The sequence below is a fragment of the Cheilinus undulatus genome, linkage group 16, assembly GCF_018320785.1.
Source record: "Cheilinus undulatus linkage group 16, ASM1832078v1, whole genome shotgun sequence".
Taxonomy (NCBI): Eukaryota; Metazoa; Chordata; class Actinopteri; order Labriformes; family Labridae; genus Cheilinus; species Cheilinus undulatus.
The window spans coordinates 14,131,150-14,156,268 of NC_054880.1; the positions used below are offsets into that span (position 1 = coordinate 14,131,150).

Consider the following 25,119-nt stretch of genomic DNA (forward strand, 5'->3'; position numbering starts at 1 on the left):
AAATGGGAGATAAGCTACAAAAATGGCTTAAAAGTGGCTAGATTATTTTAAATTTGCAACAAAGAGTGACAAAAAGTGGCTTGATAGGTGTTGAGCAGAAAAAATGGATTAAAATTGTCAAAGCTGGGCAAAAGGTGGCCAGAATTGGTTTAAAATAACGACAAAATGAAGTTGCAAAAGTGGGAAAAAGAATAAAGGATAGGGCAAAAATGTGGTAAATAAGGACAAAAGTAGTAAATATTGGTTTAAAGTGGCAAAGAGAAGTGGCAAAAATGTTTGGGAAAAGTGGGGAAACTGGTGCCAGACTTCATTGCTAAGCCTGATGTGTATAATCACCACAATGCCAGAAAATACAGAAGAAAAACTGAGTTAAGTTTACTGGAAAAGGACTGAATACTTGTGAAAAGAGACAAAAGATCATGGGTTAAGAGTGGCAACAAAAGGGCAAAAAGTGGCAAAAATGATTGGGAAAAATGACAAGAAGCTGCATAAATTAGTTAAGTGGCAAAAATTGGTGGGAAAAGTGCTGAAGCAGGTTACAAAGTAGCACAAACAAATCACTTCAACATCAGAACTCAATTATAGCTTGAAACTCTCCTAAAGGAAGTAACTGTTAGTCCAGGTGCTAGCACCAATGCTACTGAGCCAACACACATGCATTTATATCAATAAATCACAACTGAGGGTAGCTTATCAGTATTAATGCTTATACAATATGTGACAGTTCCTGGTAAAAGCAGAACAAACTAACACCTACATAGAGAAATTGAGTTGATTAGCAAACAAATTGGCAAATACAAGGCTTTTAGTGGACGTTTGTTACAGGACATATAAGAAATGTCAGTGTAGTCATGTTTTACTTTCTGTTTTATCTCTGATTTTGGTCCCTAGCTTCTAAGGAAAATATTCTTCTCTCTGTTTTTATGTCCTCTAAATCAGCTTGTTGACTGAAAACGCCTAAGCAGATTAGATAAAAGTTAGCCTAAAGATGCTGAAACTCTCTTTAGAGCTTAAGAAAATTGGATTTGTCAATGAGAGCAGCTCCTGTGGTTACTGATCCACTTCACACCACAAACAGAAAATAGAAATATTTCTTTGAATGGTTTGAACTCATTGTGCGGATCTTGACAGAGCTAACTGGCACAGTTCGCAAGTTTGCTAACTGGCTTGCTGTCTTAAAAAAATGATAGAAATATCTGTTGTGATTAGTCCTTGATTAGGCTTGACTGTAAGCTGTGATCATATTTAGATACTATCCTACAGCATTAACCGTAAAATACAGCCCTTTAAAGTACCACAGTCTGCAACTTTTGGTTTTGTTCTTTGGGGAAACTCCGCTATGACACAGGTTTAATCATGCATTCTACCTGACTTCACACATATCCTAGCTCTAGGAGATGTTTTTGAGGCTTGGTGGTTTGTCACAGCTTGCTCTGAGTGTGGTTAGACGCAACATGGCCCATCATTTTCCTGTTGAAGCGATGGTCGCATAGACACTAGATGTATCAAGGTGTGGAGATGTCCTCGCTGTGCTGCAACCCGTGAATCACAAATGAGAGAGAAGGTGATGGGTGTCGTATTTACACCAGGGATACAATGGTCTTTTATTCAGCACCCAGCAGCATGAATGGAGGCTTTTTTTCTGATAACAGCCTGGAAGAGCTCAGTGTGCTGTGTCCTTGAATAGAGGTCAGAATTACATATACCAATAATTAGATTAAAATTAACAATAGTATGCGCATCAGTATGTTGAAGAGTGAAAAAATCCATTTTGATAAACAGTTTTAGGATTTTCCTATCACTTGCTCTAGAAAGTAAAATGATTGTTGTTTTTTTTATTGTAAACTCATCATTAAACTTTAAGAAATGTCTATACAAAATGATTCAACACAATATGATATAATACAACACTACATCATAGGATAGGTTGAATTTATAGACTGGACACATGCACAGCGTCTAAGTCGTCACTTTTAAGTGGACTGAGTAAGCCACATCACCAAGACTGTGTTCAGGAGTTTGCATTTTTGTAAATATTTGCAAGCAAATATTGGTATAATAGTAGGGACATAAGTTGATGATTACCAGGGTTATAATCGTTTTGGATTTTTCATTAGTTTTATTTTTTATTCATTTTTTACTGTTTGTTTTAAACTTCAGTTTAGTTTTTGTTTGTTTTTTGCAGTTGGCTTGTTAATTAAGTTTTTATTTTTCAAAAATGTTTCGTTTTTATTTAGTTTATATAAGTTTTAGTGTTAGTTTTAGTTTTTTAAGCAGTACGTAATGCTTGTCATCACCCTGATCCAAAAGAACTCTTCACCTTCCTTTAATGTATTCAATTTTGATGTTTGTATTACACTAAAGACCTAAAATTAACCACTGTGTTAAGTCTTCTTTCATAAAATCAGGCCATTTCACTCTCTCCAAGCTTGGGTCCACATGTCAGTCAGTCAGCAGCTGGCAAAGACTAAAACTCAGGAGATTTGTCTCTAAATTTATTTTATTTTAGTTAGTTTTATCAGCACAGCATTAAGTTTTAGTAAGTTTCCGTTTTTCTTGTAAATAGTAGTTTTTATTTAGTTTCAGGTAACTAAAATATTTTTTAAGCTTTTAGTTTTAGTTATTTAGTTTTAGTTAACTTTAACAACCTTGATGTTTACAAGTATTACATTGAAGTTTAAGATTCTGGTATGATACCCATATGTGAGTTCTCATAATTATCTTTACTCTCAGTATTATATATTATATAGAGGGCTAGAAATAAATGTCCAATATTTTCACACTGAACCCAATTTATGATCTCAACTGATTATTCTTTCCTGCTTAAAAAACACAAATGAAAATGAATCAAACAAATCAGTCACATTAATTCAGTAACACAGAGAAGATTTTTATTATTTCCAGATTTTTTCTCATTATTCTGAAATGACCTTGTGCTAAACTTTGTTTTTCAAGGACTACAGTATTTTCAACTTTTGTAACTTTGCCTTCATTTTACCTTTTTTCTATAATCAGTCATGCCCACAGGTCTGGAATAAACTATTGATTGTTTACCAGTCCGTCCCATGCTTTTCCATGCTGCTGTAACTGTGTCATCACTTTTGATTTACTGCTGCTCATATTATAAATCAATCAATTGTTGCGTGGTGGTAGTGGCTGTGTTGTGAGCTTACAGGCTTAAAATAAAAGCTCCAGAGTTGTGACATTTTTCCACTGCTCTCTTCAGAACCAGAGGGAGCCGGAGTTTCTCCGAGCCTGCTGTGTAATTATGTTAATACACGGCCACTGGCTCGTAAAGAGGCTGTAATCAGAGGGTCAGCCTCCCTGAAAACTGTCCAAATGAAGAAATTACCGTGCACTCTGAGCCCTGAACCGCTTCCCATGAGCCCTTCACACGGCCCATTTATTTGAACTGGCTCTCACCCGCAGCAGGCCGCACTCTCAGGAATGGCTCGTAAAAGTCATCAGGTCCTCATTACCGTCATTACTATAATTATTTTCTATATTTAACCACGTGAAATGAGGCCAAATGAGTGTGCTGCTTCGCCCCTTTTTCCGCGAAACCACCCCGGGACATGTGTTGCAGTGGTACAGCCCTAATTTCAAACAGTGAGGTGCTGCATGATGTTCTCACAGTCGGAGCGTACCACTTTTTTGGGAGCAGGTTGTTTGTTTTTGAAAACAGGGCGGGCTCCCATTACCCTGGGGACTCTCTGGTTTGTGTGTGGTTGTGTTTCTTTTGGAGGAATCGTGTGTTTGTGAGCTTGTTTGCCAAAGCCACGTTCATTATTAGTAGATTGACGTGAATCCCAGAGAGGCAGAGCTGAAACCACCCAGAGAGCTTGCTCTGAAAGCTAAGGTGGAACCCTTCAACAGGCAGGCGAAGGAGTTACATAAGTTTTTATTTTTGGCCCGGTCAGCGCTCTCTTTCCTCATGAATGAGAGGACGTTTATACTGTTTGTGTTCAGGCGAGACGCTGCTGCTGGGGGAAAAAAAAAGTGTTGTTGATGTAGAGGTGAGTGAGTCAGAGCAGAGAGAGGGGGCTCAGGGTGGAGGGGCTCAGACAGCTGGGTCTGCAGGCGGGATATTATGTCCCAGGTGTGAGCCTCAGACTGCTCAGCTTTGCACGAGTCCTCGCTTTCTAATGACAAAAACATATTAGGTCATGAAAGGGTCTGTCATTGAAGAGAAGGGAGTCTACGGACTGTAAAAGTGAAGTTTAATTCTTTCTTTTTACTCATCTACTCTACTGTCTTCTTGATCTTTATTTAAAAAGTCAGCCAGAGTTTAAACTTTATATTTTGAGTCATTTTAAGGCATCAGTTTGTTTCTAATATTCAACCATCACAGTATTTAATTTCTTTTCTCAACCCTGCCTTCTAAATATTTTGTTTGTTCCTGATTATATCCACCTAAAAATGGGTTTCAAAAGGTACTTAAACAAGGTAGTCAGACTGAAATTATACTAAATTTAATATCTTAAAGTCTGACTTACACATCCATATCATGCAGCTGGTGATAAGTTTTATCCTTAGTGTATAAACCTCAGTTGGACCCAGTCTGGACCTCAAAACATTTTAAGCATGCTCAATGGTTTTGACACTAGGCTGGACTGGTGGACTCAGACAGTGGGCAGGGGGGTGATCGCCCCTCTTATTTAAAAACTTGTCCCCTTTGATGCCCTCTAAGTGAACAAAATTCAACAGTTTCTTCATTAACTCAACTTTTTAAAACTTGATATAGGGAAAAAAATCAAGCACAAAGTGCCCTCTTAATTAAATGTTGATAAGGTTCCTTATTTTCCCTCTTTTAACAGGCAAAAGTTGATGAAGTGCCTTCTCAAGTGCCCTCTTAATTAGCAAAAGTTGAAAAATTGCCCTCTTTTTCCCCCCTTGTCGTCATTTGTGCCACAAGTAAAGTGTTTAGTATGTATGTAATGTGTGGTGCTATAAAGTTAGTCAATGTTTTCACAGTTTGACCTACAACCATTTGCTGTTTACTTAAGCCTGGCACACACTACAAGATTTGGCCTGATTCGAACAATTATTTTTGTGTTAAGAACTTGAAATGTTTACAGAAATGCCTGCAGAAAGGCCTTTAAGTTTACAATATATGCTATCAAGCAAGCAGACTCAAGAGGCCATTTATGTATCATAATCGCAATTGCAATTTACACCATTGTACAGAATAATAGCAATTGTAGATTATTACCAAATCATGCAGCACTACTGTACATGTATTACTGTATTGGTTGTCACTGAATCAGAGCTAGTATTCACATCGTTGACTCATACTTGAATACCAAAGTTTGAATTGTGTAATTGTGACAACCCTGATATGTTGTTGATAGCGTCTTTTTGTACACTCGTGCCATCCTGTTATTTATTTAGACTTGAGGTCTAAACCAGAAAGGCTTCCAGGAAGCGGCGCAACGCCTCGCTGGCGTATAACAGATCACTTCCTGGAAGCTCAGCTGTGGCTGAAAGAGAAGAGGCCTGCTCACTGACAAACTGCAAACACATGTGTTGGTAGTGTTTATAGGAGGATCAGTGGTGAGTGGTGGAGTCATTGGGTTGTGACTAAACAGTGTTTGCACCATGAGATCAGACACTGGCTTTAATATTCAGTTTCACCTGCAGAGATTAGAGCGAGGACAACAGCAGCATCACTTTATGAAGATATACTGTGTTTATCCGTAGCCAATCATGGCTGTGAGCTGTTAATTTCACATCACCCTGATGTTCATGATACTGCTCATCATGTATGAAACCTACTCAGACACATCTGTGATCTAAAGGTGCTATAAAAGTTGGTGCCACCCAACCACAACGAGAACTAACGTGTGAGAAACGTGTGAAATGGCCCCCGTTAGAGCCCTTGTGGTCACACCATAGAAACATGAGGCTGTACATCTTCATGTCTGTTTTTTCCCACAAACACAGACTCATATCTGACTTCTGCAAAACTCCTCGCACATTCATTAACATGTAGTCATTTAGACCACTTGGAGGTCGTCTATGGGCCTGATTTGGCCTGGGGCTTTTAACTGTATGTGCTGTTGCATGAATAGACGTCTTAAACCCTGACATGATTTTTTTTTTAAATATGCTCTCTGTATGTTTGAAGTATTGCTGTCATCTGTAGCTGTTGTGCAGAAAAGAGCATGTCAGTGTGGTTTAGAGGACGGATGCTGGGTCAAAGCCTCTCTCACATCCCCTCCCTTCACCAGCTCGTATCCTCTGCAAAGCGTGCCGATGAAAAGTGGTTTTCAGAAACTGCACACACGATGGTTTTTGATGGTGTGGTTGGTGAATTCTTCATATGACAGCTGGGTACAGAGATCTTTCTAAGTACGTGCAGCTCTGTGTCTGTGGGATGATTTAATTTCTCTGTGAGCATCGAACACTAAGCAGGCAACCACAGCAGGACAGTCAGCCTCTTTAAAACCACTTCTGTGGACAGGGTCATTCTCAGGAGGCACGTACAAGACACAGCACATATTTAACTCTCTTACAATATCTGTGTAATGTGTCACCTTTTCTCAAGACAAAACATGGACGCTTCAGCATACTGGAGGAGGGAGAACCATGAAATTGACTACATGTATGTTTCAGTTGGTTGACTTGATAAGTTTTCTGCAATAAATACGATGATGATGATGATTTGAAGTGTAATACGATCATTTTGGACTCCTTTGGAACAATATTGTGACTATTATGGTCGAAAAAGGGCATCAAAATTAGGTTTATATAGGGGTTTAAGAAGCAATGATTCTAGTCATATAGTGATGAAATAAATAAGGCCAATCTTTTTATTATAATTTTAGTTCATCTTGCAAAAGAACTTAGTGATGAGACCACTTAGGCCTAATCTACACTCATGCCCACTTTAGCTACGTTCTCAAAAGCATCTCCCTCCATATGAAAGCTGAAAAATACACTGTTATGTGGTCTGAGAGTACACTTTCTCAGTAATTTTAGGTTTTCTCACCAACCCAAACCATGCCTTGTCCAAAACTGCCGACGTCAGCAGCAGGGTTTGTGTACTCATAGTGTTTTATGAGGCACGAGGGACCCCTGTTGTCAATTTTTCATCCCTCCATCAACATAGGGAAAGCAACTGAGCATATGTGTAATATTACGCTGCCACACTAACCCAAGTACAGTTAACAGCCTAACGCCCGTTACCAAGGGCCTCTCCCTGCATGAGTGTAAAACTCCACCTGTCTATAGGGTGTGGATGTGGTTGACATACCGCTAAGCAAATCTGCTCATACCGTGACCAGCTCACCCTCAAAAAGACCAACGATGACGGTCTCCCTGTGCCAGCCTACTCTTGAGTGGTACTTGGCCCTCCCGGTCTTTCTGAGGCCTGGTTGGGACAGAGGTGGTGGCTGGACTTGGGAGCTTTTCCATTACATTGGCCAGCTTGGCTCTACTGGGTTTAGCAGCCCAGGGCAGCTTGAGATTTGCTTTTCCACCTCAACCGAGCTACTTGTTTGAGGGGTCTTGAGCTGATGATGCAGCATTTTTTTGTCACTGAGGTGAAATAGCTGCGCTTCAGTAAGCATTGTTTGGTCCCGCCACAAGTGTGGTTTAGCTGTCCACTCACATTAAGCCTGTCCATGCTGTTTTCACCAAAGTTTGGTAGTGCAGATGCTACTTAAACACATCTGTAAGGCTTACCCAAATGAGCAGGACCAAACTGGTGATGGAAAAGTAAATTAGCATGGTTACGTTTGGATCAGTGTGGCCAAAAGTCATAGTGCATTTTTAGGTATTGTTTCCAAGACCAGGTGTCTAATGTCGGCGTGTTCAGGAGAGCACGGATGGGCAGGGTCAACTCCTGCATACAGGAGCAGCAGCTGCACTATTACGAGCACCTGGTGTGCTTTCCTGGGCCTTATCCAGCTCTTGATCCAGTGCTTACTGGGTGCCCATGACCCGGTGAGCTGGATCAGACACTGGGGATGCCTGGTGCATCGTGGAGGGTCAACTGGGAGGATACCTAGAGAGAGACGGGGCATTGGCCTGGTGCTTGGCCTTTACAAAAGGACAAAACACAAAAAAAAGCCCACCTACATGTGTACTAGGTCTTAACGTCTGTGCAGCTTTAAAGCTCAACCCTCATTCATCACTACAAATGTATTCAATCCTTAATTGGAGCTACAGTTGTAATCACAGTAATCAGTGTTTAGTTTCCTCATGGATGCCTTTGCCCGTCCTGATCAAATTATTGCAACAAGCAGACTTCCCATTGGGCGACACTCACCTCAAGAGGTCACAATCAGACTTGTTAGAGCTAGCTTAGCCGGTGGCCGTGGCAGGAGTGATTGTGAGGGTGTAATTGTGCGTTGGGTGTTGCTGGCGAACAGCCCTGACAGACAGCGTACTTAGACAATAGCCAGAGAGTGCAGGCCCGCAGAGAGAGAGATAACGATGTTACTCGTACACAGGGAGTTTCACATGGGAACTGGATGGGTAGGAAAGAGGAAGGCCAGCGAAGGTTCAAGAAAGCCCCAAACCAGCAGCAGCTATACACTGGGCTTCCTGATTCTCACACTGAGCTACAGCAGGGCGAGGTCGTGTTAACGCAGATTGAGACGCTGTATTTGAGTGATAGTAGGGCTGTCAAAGTTTTCAATGCTTTGATACTTTCTTAAGCGCCAAGTGTTTTAATTTAGATCCATCTTTGCCGTTTTAACCATCAATATAAAATCAGAAAGCAGCAAAACTTTAAAGAACTTCAACTATTTCACAAGATGGGTGCATAGGAGGGAAATGAATCCATCAGAACTGCAAACTCCCTCACATTACTTAACCTTTGCTAAAGTTTTGTGTCATTTTAACATAATGTTTAAGTTTGTTTGCATTTTTTGATAATTACAAATAAGAAATCATCCAAAATTGTGTGCAGAGATTTGTAGTTTTGTTTCAGGTTTCTGATGTTTCACCAGAATAATACTGAAGGCTGCAGCACTTGTTTTGACAACCCTAGATGATAGTACTTTCTTAAAATCCTCACTGAGTAGAAATGTTTTTTTGTGGCCCCAAATGTGCGTGTAGCTTTATACATGCAAAGGGATTTAATTTTATTGTTTGCTCTGCCTTTTTCATTTGCTTTGATCTGATTTAATCCAGCTCATTTTGCTGCAAAATTACTGTTTACTGAGATTTAAAGTGTTTTTCTAACCCTGCTGTAGCTTCATCTTCATTTTGAGTCATTTTTATCCGTTTTATTACTGCATCAAACTGCGCAAACAAAAGTGTGTTACTTGTCTTTTAGTCCTTTACGAGGCCCATCTGACCAGGAAGTGGTGCAGCAAAAATAAATCAAACATGGTTGTTTGCATGGAACATAGACAAGCTTGGAAAATGAGCAACAAACACCCTCCCGTCCTTTCAGTATCTTACGATAAGGTGCCCTTGAGCAAGGCGGTTAATCTCTTATTGTATTTATGGAGCTTACAGAGATTAAAGTACAACACTGTTATTGTGTAAGGCAGCTCCCACAAGTTTAAAGTTTGTTATTATTTGAGTACAAAGCAGCTGAAAAGGAGTATTCATGCTCAGTTAACTCTTTCCCTGGATGAATAAAGGAAAGGGGGAAAAGATTGATGCATTTAGTGAGGCAATTAGTTTTAAATGCCTCTCCCAGACACACAAGTGGCACACTCTGGGGCTTTTCCTATCTCCAAAATCTGTGGTTTGGACTCATTATCCCTCAGACCCGGCCGGCCCTTTAGATAACTGTGCCCTGGAGCAGGGCGCAAGCTGAGAAAATCCCATCAAGTTCAGATTGCTTTGAAAGACATCTGGTGCAAAGCTGGGGGCTAATGCTATTCTGCATGCTAATTTGAAATGCTGAGTGATGTTCACAAAAGCTTTTAAAAACTGCAATTGAACCATCATACTAATAAACCTCAGTGCTATAAAGGAATAGCTTAACATTTCAGGAAAAAAAACAGCACTTTATTTATATTTGAGTGTAAAATGAGAGGATACTCTTGCCCTTATTGTGATCTGCTTAGGCGAGATAGTTGCTGTTGCTGGCTGTAGTATCAAATTTAAAACAGACGTGCTGTTTAAATAAGTATTTTTGTAAGGACTAAATGGGTTATAACAAAGTTCTCTAGCTAGCTTTTTTTCTCCTGTTTAAATCCTTTTCATTTAGCTAAACTAATCGAATTGGCTTCTTGCTTTAGCTTGATATTTGTAGTAAAGGCATCAACGTCATTTGTGAGGATTGAACTGGGCATATTTATGTTTTTCACAAACCTGAGCAGTACGAGATAAAGCTTGGCTAGTCAGCTCCCCCCCCTTTAAATCTATCCTAAAGCTAAGCTAGCAAGATCCTTGTAAAACTTCATCTTTTGAGAACAAAGCTTAAAGTTGTATCAGTAGTTGTGGAAGAAATATAAACAAAATACAAGCTGTTTCATTGTTGGTCTTAGCAGAGCTGTACAGAGCCAAGCTAGCAAGCTTTTACCCCAATTTTCATCCCAAAGAGGGAGGCTAAGCTAACCGACTTCTCGCTTTAGCCTCAAAGTAGAAAAACTAGATTTAATTAGGAGTTATTTGTAAGGATTTATCAATAGCTTGAGTCAGAGAGCCTGACTTGCTAGCTTTTTCCTTGTGTTAAGGTAAACTAACCAACTCCTTGCATTAGCTGTAACTTGATAGAGCCAGACTAGCAAGCTTTTCCCCCTAACTGCTTTTACCCTGTGCTAACTGTGCTAAGCTAACTGTCTTTTTTGCTTAAGATAACTATTAAATAATTAGATATCATACTCTTAAGTACCAAGTAAGTAAAATGATAGCACTCAACACAACAAATGATTAAAAATGCAATTTCCTTTCTCTTTCTTTCTGCAGAATCTAATGGCGAAAGCGTTGTATGACAACGTACCGGAGTCCCCCGAGGAGCTGGCCTTCCGTAAAGGGGACATCTTGACCGTCATAGAGCAGAATACAGGGGGCCTGGAGGGGTGGTGGCTCTGCTCCCTGCACGGCCGCCAAGGCATCGCCCCTGGCAATCGCCTCAAGTTGCTGATCGGACCCATGTTTGAGGCTCAGTCGCCAGCCGCTGCTGCCGCCTCCAGCGCTGCCCAGTCCTCCCCTCAAAGCTCAGCCTATCAGCAGAAGGTCGGCTCTGGGTCTCAGGGGCTTTACCAGGTGCCGCCGTCCCTCCAGAGTCCACAGCAGCAGAGCCAACAGAGCATCTATCAGGTTCCTCCTGCACAAGACGTCTACCAAGTCCCACCGAGGAGCACGCTAGCTGCTGAAAGCACTCCAAGCAAGGTGAGATGACAAGAGCTGCTTCTTATGACAGTTTTCATTATCAATGAATCTGTCTGTTAGTTCTAGAAATTATCATTTAATTCAATCATGCACCATGGAGAGCTAATGAAGCTGGACCAGCTGATTTCATTGATTAGTACTCCTTCAAGCAGAGAGGAAGGACTCATCAGTAAAAACCACCTGCAGAGGTGACTTGCTAGAAGGACAACCTGTGGTCTTTTTGCCTTTTTATGGCATGGTCATAGATTTAATGTGAAAGGGAGAGATGAAAGTTGCACATTACAAGATGCCACAATCCATCGTCAGTCTTGCGAATACCTTTACTGGCATGGCAAATTGCATTAATATTCTGAAATAAACAAGAAAAGAAGCAAATCACTGTCATAAAGTAGTTTGTGATGCACTTTAACACCTTACTACCAATAAATTACACTAGTAATATCAGTCTGATACAGGGATGGGCTCATGCGTAAATAGAAAGTGAAGAATGGCTTTAAAGAAGGAGAAAAATGGAGAACAGTTTGTTCCCTGACCTCTAGAGACTGATCTTTGGGTTTAGAGGGGATTTATACCATAACATCCCCCCTGATGGGTGTGTCCTTTACTGGTGAGTGCGGGTATTAGATGAGATGGGACATGGCATTTACGCATTTACACCGTGACCTGTTTTCCTGCCAGCCTGCCACGACTCCCATTATTGCTGTAACACACATACAGCAGAGCATAGAGGCTGCAGAGATTGGGGCTCTGCGATGTGAAATGTGCACAGGGTGTGCCCGGCCCTGGCGCTCACCACAGAGCAGGGTAGTGTTTTTGTGCAGGGCTCCTATTTGGCTTTTCTTGTATTTTGGCACAGTGCGTGTAGCAGAGCTAGTCGGAGCCACAGAAGGGCAGTGAGCATGAGAAAAACCTGTGGAAAAGCAAACAGCACAGAGCTGGGTTTTAGGTTTTGTAGGAGCCTGGCTGCCACAAAGAAGGACTTTCTGTATTTATCTGCTGTAAACAGGGCGGCTGGCAAGCCCTGGCATGGTCCTTTTCAATGCAGTTATAAATACAATCACCCAGGCAGTGGGTCCATTATGTGTAATGTATTTGTGTTTTTATTGGCTGGATGGTATATCATTCAGAGCATATATATCATATGCTGTCCAAGCAAATTTAGCCCGCTATTGCACACAGAAAGATTTGGTTTCCCTGAAGTCAAATTATTTTGATGCATAGGCAATTATATGGACAAATCATCCTCATATTGTGTTTTTATTTACAACTCTGAAGAAAATGGGGATAAATGCTTTCATGAAACATTTCCATGATATGCCTGCTGAATTACAGCCACAACAGAGCCTATAAACAGGAAGTAGAGAAGATGATATGAAAATGTACCGTAAAACTCAGCACTGAGTGCCTGATGGGATAGAAAAGAATTCCCTTGAATCAAATTGCAAAATAATGTGAAAGATAAAATAAAAACATTTATAAAAATTGAAATACTGCCAATTTGAGAGACTGGCAGCTGATTTGCTTCCAAGTGCGCTTTTGGCTAATCACACTCATGCTGCCATATTTAAACTGATCTAACCTGGCTTTGCTTTTCTGCCCCCTCTGCAAGCTGCTTTTTGCAACTTTCCTCCAGCCCAGCTCCTCTTTTACTCTGCTTCTGACTTAATCAGTGTCATTCTGTTTTCACTGATGCTGTTTCTCTCCCTTCCTCATTAGTTAATTAAATACAAGCTTCTAATATGATATCTGGTGCTACATTTTGCTGACATCAGCTAACATTTTTACCCTCGGTCATTTCAGGCACGAGTGGCTTATTTGAGAAAATTAAAGCTTACCAAGGATCTGACCTTACCAAGTTATCTTTTTTACATTGGCTCCACTTGTGCTTGTACTGCAATAGTTATCAAGATTCAAGATTTTGATGATTCAATATCACAATAATGCTTTTGTCCACCTGAGAGCAAGTACTATAAGAAAAGATCTAGACAGGAGGAAACAACATCAGTAAGTGCCACAAAGTATGATACAAAAAAAAAAAAAAAAAAAAATCAAACAGTATGATACCCAACTTGATACCACTGAATCAAAAAGGAAGTCGTAGGATGAAAAGATCAAGTAGTGTTTTGTTTTAATGGCTAAAACTTGCACTGAAACTTCTGCATATAGTCCAAATTGTTCACAAAAATCAGCAATGTTTTGTTACCGAAAACTGTAGTCCTCTACCAAGCACCTGTCTTATGAAACAGGTAGCGTTTTTAAAGTCTTAATATCTTTCAGTAACATTAATCATCACATTAGCATAGATTATATCATAGTAAAATGTGTATCAGCTCTATATTATACACTTCATCACCTGTTATTTTCTATTCATTGTCAATTTTAGCCACTTTATGTATTTTTCAGCAAATCTTGCCTGTTCATGGTAAAAACGGTTCTTGATGATTACAATAGAAAGGCATTGAGAGGTGTCTGCTTGTACAGGAAGGAAGAATTTTCCCGTTTATTCAGCCGTTAAAGTCATTCCAGCACCTCAGACACGATCATCCCTCCAGGAGACGCAGAGTAATTATATGCTGGATGAGCTTTTAATATCCTAAGGTGTTTTTTTTTCTTACAAATCAGCTCCCGCAATCATAGAAATGAGCTAAGGTGTGCATTTTTCCAGGTAAATAGGCAGCAGGCGCCAAGGGCTTAGAGGACTTAGAGTGATTCAGTCGGTGATAAAGTCAGCCTGAGAGGAGAGAGCTGTCAGTCAACCTGCACACAACAACACCTCTCTTTTCCACCAACAGGCCTCAAAGCTAAACAGAGGAGTGGTATTAAAAAGGCTTTTCTGATAACATGGAAAATTAGATGTGCTTCTAACGAGAGGACATTTTGTGCTGTAATCATGTTATTGGAGAGATTGGATTAAGTTTTGGACGTTTCACTCTCCCGACAATCTGTGGTTATCAAAAGTGGTGTAATTTGCAGCGGTTGTTCCTGTCCGCCAAATACAAAGCTTTTGACTGTGTGTTATACTGAAATGTGTGTATGTCAGTGTGTTCAGGAGTTCAGACAGGGCTCTGCTGTTTTCCAGTGACGTCCGAGTGTTGGACAGATTCAGTCTCTGTGGCTGCAGTCAGTCATGTTGAAGCTTAAGGCTAAATATGAACAGTTTTTGTTCTTTTTTGTTTTTACCTGAATCAGAGCCAGGATATGAATCGTGGCCAAGCCTTTCACCTGAAGAACTAAGACTGTTTCCTTTTCTTATACCATAGTATGCTGGCTTCTTTAAAATATATTTCTCTGAAACATTTAAGATACCAAGACAGCTCTCATTTGCCCGCCTACACCTCATATTTTAACTGACGCACACAAGTGCATCATGCTGTGCTTACAGTGCAAAAAATAGTTCGCTATGGATGCTGTAAACCATTTTTACCAGAGGGAGAGATGGCTAGATTATCAATTGCTTATTATGCTTATTATTATAAAAAAAGAGCTGAACTCCTTGGGAAAAATTTACATGCTTAACTTATAAATAGGCAGGCAGGACAAAATTAGTACAAGCATGTGAACACTTAAACTACAAAATCCAAAATGCAGGCCTATAAAGCAAATGAAAGGTTTTAATACATAAAAAAAATCTCAAAACTACTCTGGAGACACAGAGGATGGTGCATTGTTGAGGGCAAAGGGGAAAAGATAAACATTGTCATGGCAGATGGTTGTAGCTAAACTTTTCACTAAGTTTGTAGAAGCTACAATGATTAAATCTGACAGCTGATGTATAAACACAGAGTTATCCTACATACAAAACCAGCAGCTCCTTCCACTCTGAAACTCAATCAGCCGAGTGCACAGCGTCACATTATTTTTAGAGATTATTTTTGTTGTCCTGAAATCCAAAGCCTGACCTCTGCCTTTGACACTCAGTCTTGTTTACTACGGCTGTCTCTGTGGAGCAGATATTGATGACAGGCTGCCAGCGTTGACTCACCCTGCATGTGCTGATGGAGCCAAAGAGAAAACAGACATTTTCTTGACTTCCATCGCAAACACAGACTTGCACTCGCTTCCCAAATGATTACGGGGACTGATGCGGGTTTCCTACACTGATAATCCCCTCTAGTATTACTCCAAAGCCTCCTGCAGAGAAAGGTTCCTGCATGAGATTGAGTTTTAGGCTTGCTCTTGCCAACCCGGCTGTGCAAATCCACATTGGCGGCTGGTTCTTTTCCCTTTATGTGGTGTGGCGCTCTGGTATAAAAAGGCACACTGAGGTTTGGCACTTGCTTCCGCTCTGGATTTTTGATTTGATCATGAAACCTTGTCCTTGAGTGACCCTCGAGGGAGGGTGAGCTACACAGCTGCCCCCAACCCGCTCTAAACCTTGTGTCAAGGCCTCGGAGCTGCTTTGAGCTCTCGGCCACACAAAGAGTCTCCTCACATGGAGGCCAGGAGAAGCCTCACACCGCCTTTTATCATTCTGCTCTCAGAGGCCCATTTTTCATCTGCTTCTTGTTCCTCTCTTTCTTCTTCTTGGTTTCTAAAAGGTGTGTCTGTTTCACTGCACCAGTTTCTCCTCTTCCTCTGTGCTTCCCCCTCTGACTCAGGCGCTGAGGTCACAGCGTTCAAAGATGGGTTTAGAGTTCAAAGATCTCCGCCTAGCTTCTTATCGACTCCCACCAGACGACCCTTTCATTCCTCACTTCCTTTCTATGAGGTCTGCTCCTTGTATGGGCATTTCCTGCAGTCACTGTGTCATACCCACAGATCCAATCTGCTCATTGGTGCCATAAAGAGGTACGGCTGCAACAAAAGGCTTAATCAACTCCTGGACAACTCCAGGAAGTGCTCTGATAGCTCTTTATAGGCGTTAAGGGTGAACCATTTACCTTGATAAAGCTTTTTTGGGAGAAACCAGGTTGTGTTTGTTTGCTTCGCTCATATTTTCTCTGCCCAATCATGCACACGACAATCTCAGCACCAGATAAGTGACTTATTTCTTCCTGCCGTGGGCCAGCTCCTTCAGACGCTCGTCCGCTCGCCATTGTCGCAGTTGTGATGAATCGCTGGCCCATGAGGTTTGACCGCGAGGGTAAGGTCATAAATCAAGTCAGAGTAAAAGTAATGTGCTCTGCGGTGTGCATACTGAGGGGACTTTCTCCTTTTGAAAGTTTAAAATGGGAGACGTGATAAATGAGAAGGGAGGAGGGAAGACAGGAAATGCTTTGTTAAAAGCTGAAACATTTTAGCAGGGAGTTGGCAATTAGCAAAACCAAAGCTGACATTCAAATCATACTTTCTGTCCTCTGCACAAGAGGATTTAGTCATATGTGATAGCAGACAAAGGCAACCAGGAAATTCTGACATTTATGGCAAAAAAACAAGTGCATTTTCTGACGTTTTCAGTCACACTTCAGGTTAAAAATGGAGTGAATGTCATTGCTGGCTTGTCGATTGGTTGATCCAAAACTTTGGTTGAAATAGAAACATCCTGACCGGCAGTAACTTACAGTGCTGTGAACAAAGCATTTGACTTGGCATGATTATATTAGACAATGACAACCTAATTACATACAAAATACAGTTTTAAATGATGATTTTATGTATTGAGGAGAAAAAAACCTAACCTTCCAGGCTCTATGTCTGACAACGTGAACCAGGCTAAAAGATCTCGAAAAGCAACATATCACGCCACGATTTAGAGAAATTTGTGAACAGATGAGAAACAAGGTCACTGCAAACAGTCTGGAAAGAGTTAGAAAGCCATTTGTAAGGCTTTTGGACTCTGTGAACCACAGTGAGAGCCATTATCCACAAATGGACAAAACCTAGAACAGTGGTGGACCTTCATCTGGTTGAAAAGACAGTTTTTCCATCACTTAAACTCAGCCTTATATGTACTTTGTGTTTAATGCTAGCCGGTAGATGCAAGCAAACTAACATGCTAAATTAATCAAGTTTCAAATTCAGTATTAATTGTGTCCTTCCACACTCATGTAAAAAGGATAATTGAGATTGAATGACTGCTCTGCAGCATGCTCTGTTCAGCTTGGTTTGTCCTTAGTTTTTCCACGTTGTCAAAATAATCAAGTATAGGTATTTTACTCTCACTACTCACTACTCTGCTTTTGCTTTCAGTTGTCCTTTAATGTCACAAACAAGAAGAAAATGTGTTGGCAGGAGCAGCAAGTGACATAAAAACTGCAATGCAGAGTAGCATATGGGTTTAGAGTTGCAGAGTGATTCAGACTTATCAACAAGCAAGTCACCTTTTTAGCGCTCACAGCGGCAACGGCCGCTACAAGAGTCGATGCATTAGCGTAAACCAGGCTTAAGACTAGTAATACTGTTTAAAATGGTAAACATTCCAGCTTAGCTTCTGAGTTTTAGCATCATCTTTGCTAACATGTTTGTAGAGTATGAGAATACAGCTCAGTGCTACAGCTTCAGAGAGCTCCTAGCATAACTGCAGGGTATCGTCCCTGTAAAAACGAAATGGTTTCAACTCATGCATCCTTAAGAACAAATTCTTATTAGATAGTCCTGCCAATGGGTAAAAAAGCTGTTTAATTCAGAATAACAGTCAGAGTTTTGTCCTGTTAGTACTAGCAGTGTGTTTTCTAAAATTCTTATCATTTTTGTCACACACAGCATAATAACATTTAAACCAAGCTTTACTTTTTGTGAAGTGCTTGTAACAGAATATAGTATGCTAACATGCTAAAATAAGATGGTAAACATTTCTATTTAACGTCAAATTTTTGCACTCTCATTGTTAGCACACTTAACTTTAGCCCTTAGCTCAAAGTATTGCTGTTCTTTAGCTTCATAGAGCTGTTAGCATTGCTGTAGAGGGTTTGTTATGTGAAGATTCAAGAGAGTAGTTGTTCTCAAAAAGGGAATTAGATATGTTTTTATTGTGTTTTAGCTTTACCTTTTATCATAGCAGCAACACCCAGCCTCAGCTATACTTTGTCCAGTGCTAGTAGGCAGATATTAGCATGCTAACATGTGAAACTAAAGTGGTGAACATGGAAAACATTCAAAATTTAGGGAAGAAGTTTAGTATTTTCTTTTAGCATGTTTAGCATTAGCATATAAATCTAGTACTGCCTCAACATGCCTCAGTACAGCTTCACAAAGCTGCTAGCATGGCTAAAGAGTCCGTAACATTGAAGGGTCTCATGTAAGATATTGTTGTTCATATTAAGTATAACAGAAATGCCTTTAAGTGTCTTTTATGTTAACATTTTTTCATAGTATTAGCACTCAACTACAGCTATACTTTCTTCAGTGTCTGTAAGTGACCATGACTGGATGTAATAGGCTACGCTAACACGGTAAACTAGGATGGTAAACATTCAAGCTTAACATCAAAATTTCTGCACTGTCATTGTTAGCAGTATGTTAGCATGCTAACAAATCCAACTGAAGTTGTGAACAAGGCAAACATTGTAGCTCCAGAGGTATATTTTCAGTTAACATGTTTCCCATTAGCATATAGCTCTGCTATGCTGTTTCTACATCTACAAAGAGCTGCTAGCATAACTGTAGAGTCTTTGTAAGATTTAAGGGTGTCATCTAAGATATTGTTGTTTTTATTGAGTATATCAGACATTTCTTGTTTCTTTAGATTTTTTCATAGCACATTGTTTAGTGTCTGTAAGCAGATATGACCACGCTAACAAGTGATGATTAGCATTAGCCTTTAGCTCAAGTACTGTTATGTCTTTGTAAAGCTTTAAAGAGCTGCTATTACATTTTTTACAGTCTTTGTGGAGCTCCCTTTAAAGATTAAAGGGTCACTAAAGACTTTTCTCATTTGATATAATCCCCTTCTTTTCCCAGAGGACCGTCTTATGACATTGTTTTTTCCTAGAAAGTAAACATTGAATGTCAGACAGATCTTTAAGCATTACTTCTCACATAATCATGCCAGCGGATTACAAAAACTTCTTTGATCAGAGAGGATGAAAGACGAGCCTTATTAGTGCTAAAATCAGTGTGTTCTCTTTTAATGCTCCTCATTAAGCCTGCTGTCTGTTTGGGTTTAGCCACTTGGACGTGTTATGGAGATGGCCGTAAGCCTCGCAGGATTCACCAGTTAATTACCTGCATTAATTAGTTTGGTACTTTAATAGGCTGGTGCCGCTCCGAGTGGCTGAGGGGAACATTATCGAGCAGTTCTGAGCAGGGAGGGAAAATGACCCAAAACACTGTGAGGGACGTTTTTGTGCTGTGATTCAGCAAAGCAGAAAGGGCACACCCTACATTTAGATGCAGTCACATTCAAAGTACCACTTTCAGCTTATATACGGCTGATATCATGGTTAGATAAGCACAGCTGGTGGCACAGATTTAATTTACCATTCGACCTTGGTCTGTGCGGACAGAGTTAAAGCTAAAACCAGGTGAGGTAAACCTTTTCAGCGTTAGACACTTAAACAGTTAAAAGAACAAAAGAGGAGATGAGGATGTGTGAGTGAGGGCACGGGTGGATGAAAGTCAATGGATCACCACTCCAGCAGTGTCTTTGTCTCTTATAGGCTGAAACCTTTAATGGAAAAAAAAGCTTATTAGCATTGTTGATTCATGTCAGTAAGCCATCAGCAGAGGAAGTGATTCTGCATGCATGTATGTAACCAATGAAAAGGTGTGAAGTGAAAACTTCCCCAGCATACACGGGTGCTCTGGAACTCACACAGAGGTAATGGTGCAGAAATTAGCAATGCTGAAGCTGTGGGATGTAGGTGAAAGTTTCATGATTGAAGGTGTGGGATCAACGCAGGTCACTGAAAAAGCTCCAGTGCTCCAGTGTTGACCCCAAATAAGCTGAAAAAATACAGTCAGTGAACAGTGAACTAATGAGACTCCACTTTTGTGTTTTTTTGTTTTTTTTTTGTCTTTTTAATGACACCATGTCAGACTATGCTACAAAAATCTGATCCTGTCCTGACTGACAGACTGGCAACTCTACAAGTGTGTCCGTGACCAACCACCATAATCTGTCATCATGATGTTATTGCTGTCTTTATGACTGTGTGATTGTTCATATGTCATCATGAAGGTGGGGCAAGGAGTGTCCTTCATCACTACAACAGAAGTGCTTATAAAAAAGAAAGAATAACAACCTCGTTCCTTTGTGTCAGGAAGAGGGCAGAAAGTATTCAGACCAAATTCAGTTTTTCAATTTTGATATGTTGCAGCCTTATACTACAGAAAAAAACACAACATTGTCATGCTCCTGGTGAAGACTATATAGGTAACTGAAAGTTTTTTTTTCTTCCAGTCATCTTTTTTTTAGATATATGTCTATTTTTGCATTTTATAGCATGAAATGTAAATGTGAAAATAAAGTAAAGCATACTAATGTAACCAAGTAGTTTAAGTGCAATGCTCTGTACATTATGGGTAGACCCAAATTTAACTTGATCAAAGGTGGAAAACTTAAAACATTGAAAGTCTAAGATTAAAGCAAACAGTTGAGGACTTGAAGTCTCCTTGCATTGTAGAGCCTAAAATATTAATGCCATTTTTTCGAGTTTAGTTTTGATTTTGAAGACAATAAAAGAGTATATAAGGGTTATCACAATACCACAGTCTTAAACATTTATATGATAAACATAAGGACAAGTTTATTTATGAGGGGCATTTAAAAACAATGTATGTAGACAGAAGTGCTTTATAACCAAGAGACAATAAATTGAGATAATGAAGCTCTAGCATATACAAGAATACAAAATATATTAAAGTCAAAGCATGAGAATGAAGCAATTTAAAAACAAGTAGGTGCAGATATAAAACTGTAAAATGTAATGATAAATGAAAATCTGGATGGATAATTTTAATAACAGGAAAGCACAGAGTTAATAAGAGTTGAAGACCAATGAAAAGAGATTGGTCTTAAGCAGTGACCTAAAAATGTTGAGGGACTGGGCAGATCTTAAGTCTTGAAATTCATGAGAGCAGCCACAGCAAAGGCTTGATCCCTTTGGTTTTTATATTTTTATCCCAGGACGTCCAAGAGCAGCTGGTTAGTCGACCTTATTAGTGAAGCTGAAGTGTGGCAGTGCAGTAGGTCATAAGATTTGATAGTGCTAATCTCTTTAATACCTTAAAACAATCAATAAATTTTTGAAATAAGTCCTAAACCTCACAGGAAACCAACGAAGAGAGGCTAAGATTAGTGTTTTATTGTCCTGCTCCATTTTTCCGGTGAGATGTTTGGCAGCCAAAATAGTAAATGAAACTGAAACTTAATTTTTTGCCCCTACTGCAGCCATGAAAATAACAGAGATTTACTCACACGAATCAAAGTATTGTAAATTTTGACAGCCTTTATCACTATTTTGTTCAGTTTATTCTTCAAAGCAGTGCAGTCCTCAACAGTCTGTAAAATCTAGTATAAAATCAAGTATAAAAAGCTTGTGAGGTAGTTGTTGATGTTATGACGACACCTCTCAGATGACTCTAAAGTTAAGCTGTAAAGGCCTACCTGCCAAAACCTGAGCCTGCCAGGATGCTAAGTAAACACTGCGTTGCTCAAAGAGCCATGAGTCACTCAGCATTATGCGTAGGAGCGTTAACAAGGCATCTATTTGGCTCCTCAGGGCACTAGTTTAAACCTGATCTCTCTTTAGTCACTGCTCGACCTCCTCCACGAAGGAATCTTACAGCCTGCCATCACCTGAGCGGTAACAAATGTTTGCTCAAGCCGGCTCGGCTCTTCGTGATGTCATCGCTCTCCAAGAAAAAAAAAAAAGCCTGCCACCTACGCCGCCGCCACGCAAGAGCCGAGCTCATTGGTAGCGGTAAATATTTACCCACCAGCAATTACAGCAGCGCTGAGCAGCCTCGGAGCAACAGCCTGCTGGGTAAACAGAGGGTGGAGATGGGAAATAAATGAGCAGTGTGCATCTGGAAGCGGCTGAGAGGAGCGGCTGAGAGGAGCTGCTGACGGCAGAGTGCTGCTCAAAGGAATGACATGTACCTGTGGAAAAGGTCACCCAGGTCTTTGACAGACACCTAGCTGCCATCTGGGGGTGACACAGACTTCCACTCATCAGCAGCAAACAAAACCACAGAGACAGCGGTGACCTTTACTAAGAAACACTGTTATCTAGCCTAACAGGAGCTCCCAATATTGGTTTAGTGCTTCAATTCATCTTTAATTATAACACACTCATATTTAGAACAATGTAAATGTGTGAAAGTAAGTAATATCACTATCAAACATTGCAAGCATTGTAAAAAGTGATTCATCGTCTCGAGTGTCTTCTTTGAATTTGCCTGTTTTCATTGGGGAAAATGTTTTTTTTTTCCCCCTTTGCAGCTATAAAAGCCTCCACTCTTCTTGGAAGGCTTTCCACAAGATTTTGGAGTGTTTTTGTGAGAATGTGTGCCCATACATTCCGTAGAGCATTTATGAGATCAGGGGCGAGAAGGCCTGGCTTGCAATCTCCATTCCAGTTCATCCCAGTGGTACTCGACAGGGTTGAGGTCAGAGCTCCGTGTGGGTCAGTCAAGTTCTCCTACACATCAATCACAGCACCATGCTTGAAGTCACTGAACTCCTCAGAACGACCCATTTTGTATCATGAATGTGTGCAAATGGAGACTGCATGGCTAGGTTAAGAGCTTTTATATACTTCTGATAGAACCACTTGAGTTTAATAATTGACAGGTGTGGCCAAATACTTTTGTCCACATAGTGTAGATCGGTAGCCTAACACTGTCGATGTATTTGTGTGATTCAGACACACTGTGCAGGTGTTTACCTGCAATTTTTGATGGGTTCAGTCTTCTTATACGTGCCTGTTTTATAAAATACAAGTATATTTTTAAAGCTTTGGTGCTTTTTGAATATTTTTATGCTTAAACATTGGCAACATTTTTGTGCAGTGTGGACTGTTACTCTTTTTCTCATTTGCTCATGGTGGATTCTGGTTGAAAACATGACTTAAGATTTTATACTTTATGTTTCTATCAATCATTAAAATAGCTGTGCTGTCTAGAACGGGTAAATCAAAAACGATCCAAGCATTTGTGCATGTATAGGTGCTGCACAGTTAATCTAATTGTGATGTGATGTTATTTATTATATTTATTATATAATTTTTGTTTTAAATAGTACTAGAAGAGTTTACAAACATGCAAGCGGAGAGGCCTTGAGGTTTACAATAGTGCTGCTATTGCACTTTGTAGAAGAATCAAAAAGAATAATGTTTAATTTTTTGGGAAAAATATAAAATTATTTTGAATGCAGTTATGTTAAATCTTCTATTAAAAAATTAGACTAAATATTTGTACATTTTGAGTTGAGAAATACACCCTTTAAAACTATTTTTATTCTCTGCATTTTGATAACCTATAAAGTAGACTTATGATACCACTTATGCTTTTCTTTTGTAATTACAATCACATATCACAGTACTGTACAGTATAATTGCAATTGCACATTACTTCTAAAGCATACAGCACTAGCAGCTTTTGTTTTGATCATTTTGAAAGAGCCATACAGCCTGATACCACCTTCCTAAACAGATGAGAATATATACAGAGTTCCCATTACAATAGTGATAGTGTTAATAGTTGTGGAGTAGACCTTTCTTATTCCAGTTAAAGTGTGAGAGCATCAGTGTGTGACAAGACCCCAAAGTGGTGTTTCTATTTCTTCCTCTGCTGTTTTATTTCAGATCCTTCTGACTTGTTTAAAGCCCCTGGTGTATGTTTCAGCTCTGACCCCACAGGCCGTGTTGGGATGATGTACACTCAGACAAGAATGCCAACAATGAACACCTTAAATCACCACAGCCTTGTTCTGATGGGACTTATGAGAACCATATGGACTACTGTTAGTCAGACTCCAGCTCACATGAATGGCATTCCTTTCCATACTAGGAGACATCCTCTCATTTTTCCGTTCATCCCACTTTCCACCTCTGTTCCCTTTTTCATAAATCTCTTTTACAAACCAGCTCCCCCTCTTTCTCCTCCTCTCCTCCATCTCCTCTACTTCCTCACAAACATTAATCCCATTCTTATGCTGGCTGAGGTTTCAGCTCCTGCTGCTCACACTCCGATTAAACGTCTCCTCAGAACGAGAAATGTAATAAGGATATTAACTCGGCTATAGAGCGACTCATGAGTGGATACTGGGACTTAAGTCTTATACTTCCCTGGAGACTTCTCCCTCTGCCAGTAAGCCGTGCGTATGGTTCTTATTTTGGAGCCCTGTTAATGAACCCTGCTTGCTCCAGAGTGGCGATAGCTGTACATGGGGGCAGAAAGAGGAGTACGGGGGCTCAGGGAAGGACATTCCCGGCATTCCTCTGTCTGTCTGACGCAGCAAGGAGGTCTGCAGCTCTGCTTTTAGGGACAACGTCGGGGGGAGGGGGTGGAAACACTGGGATTAGGAGGTGTGGAGGACTGATTAGAAGTAATGGAAAAAAGAAAAAGAAGAGTGAAAATAGGGTTTAAAAATATGTGACAAAACTGTCACAGGTGGATGTGAAACCAGCGTTATGTTTTTTTAAGCAATAATTACTCTAAACTGCTCGATCCTGTCTGTGCCACAGTGTTTAAAAGTGTGTTAAATCTACAATTTACATGCCTGACTTCTGTTTGAAGTTTCTGTGTACTGTAATACAGTACTAACAGGAGTATGCGATTTAAGACAGACTGCTTGTCTTTTTATCACTGTTAGCTAGCTTGTAGCACTTTTAGCTAGCCAGTTACAACTATGCAGAAATTGAGTACATTACTTTTAAAGGAAGTAAGAATAAATCTCGCACTAATCAAAACAATTTTTAATTCAATCCAAATGAG

At 40.1% G+C, this 25,119-nt stretch overlaps 1 protein-coding gene across 1 annotated transcript in view; it reads left to right on the plus strand.

Annotated features, from left to right (window-relative positions):
* Nucleotides 1-25,119, plus strand: part of nedd9 (neural precursor cell expressed, developmentally down-regulated 9) — a 48,623-nt gene that overhangs the window by 11,638 nt on the left and 11,866 nt on the right. Inside the window, exon 2 of the mRNA XM_041809138.1 lies at nt 10,876-11,301. Coding sequence (XP_041665072.1) covers nt 10,876-11,301 — 426 coding nt within the window. The remainder of the gene's footprint in view (nt 1-10,875; nt 11,302-25,119) is intronic.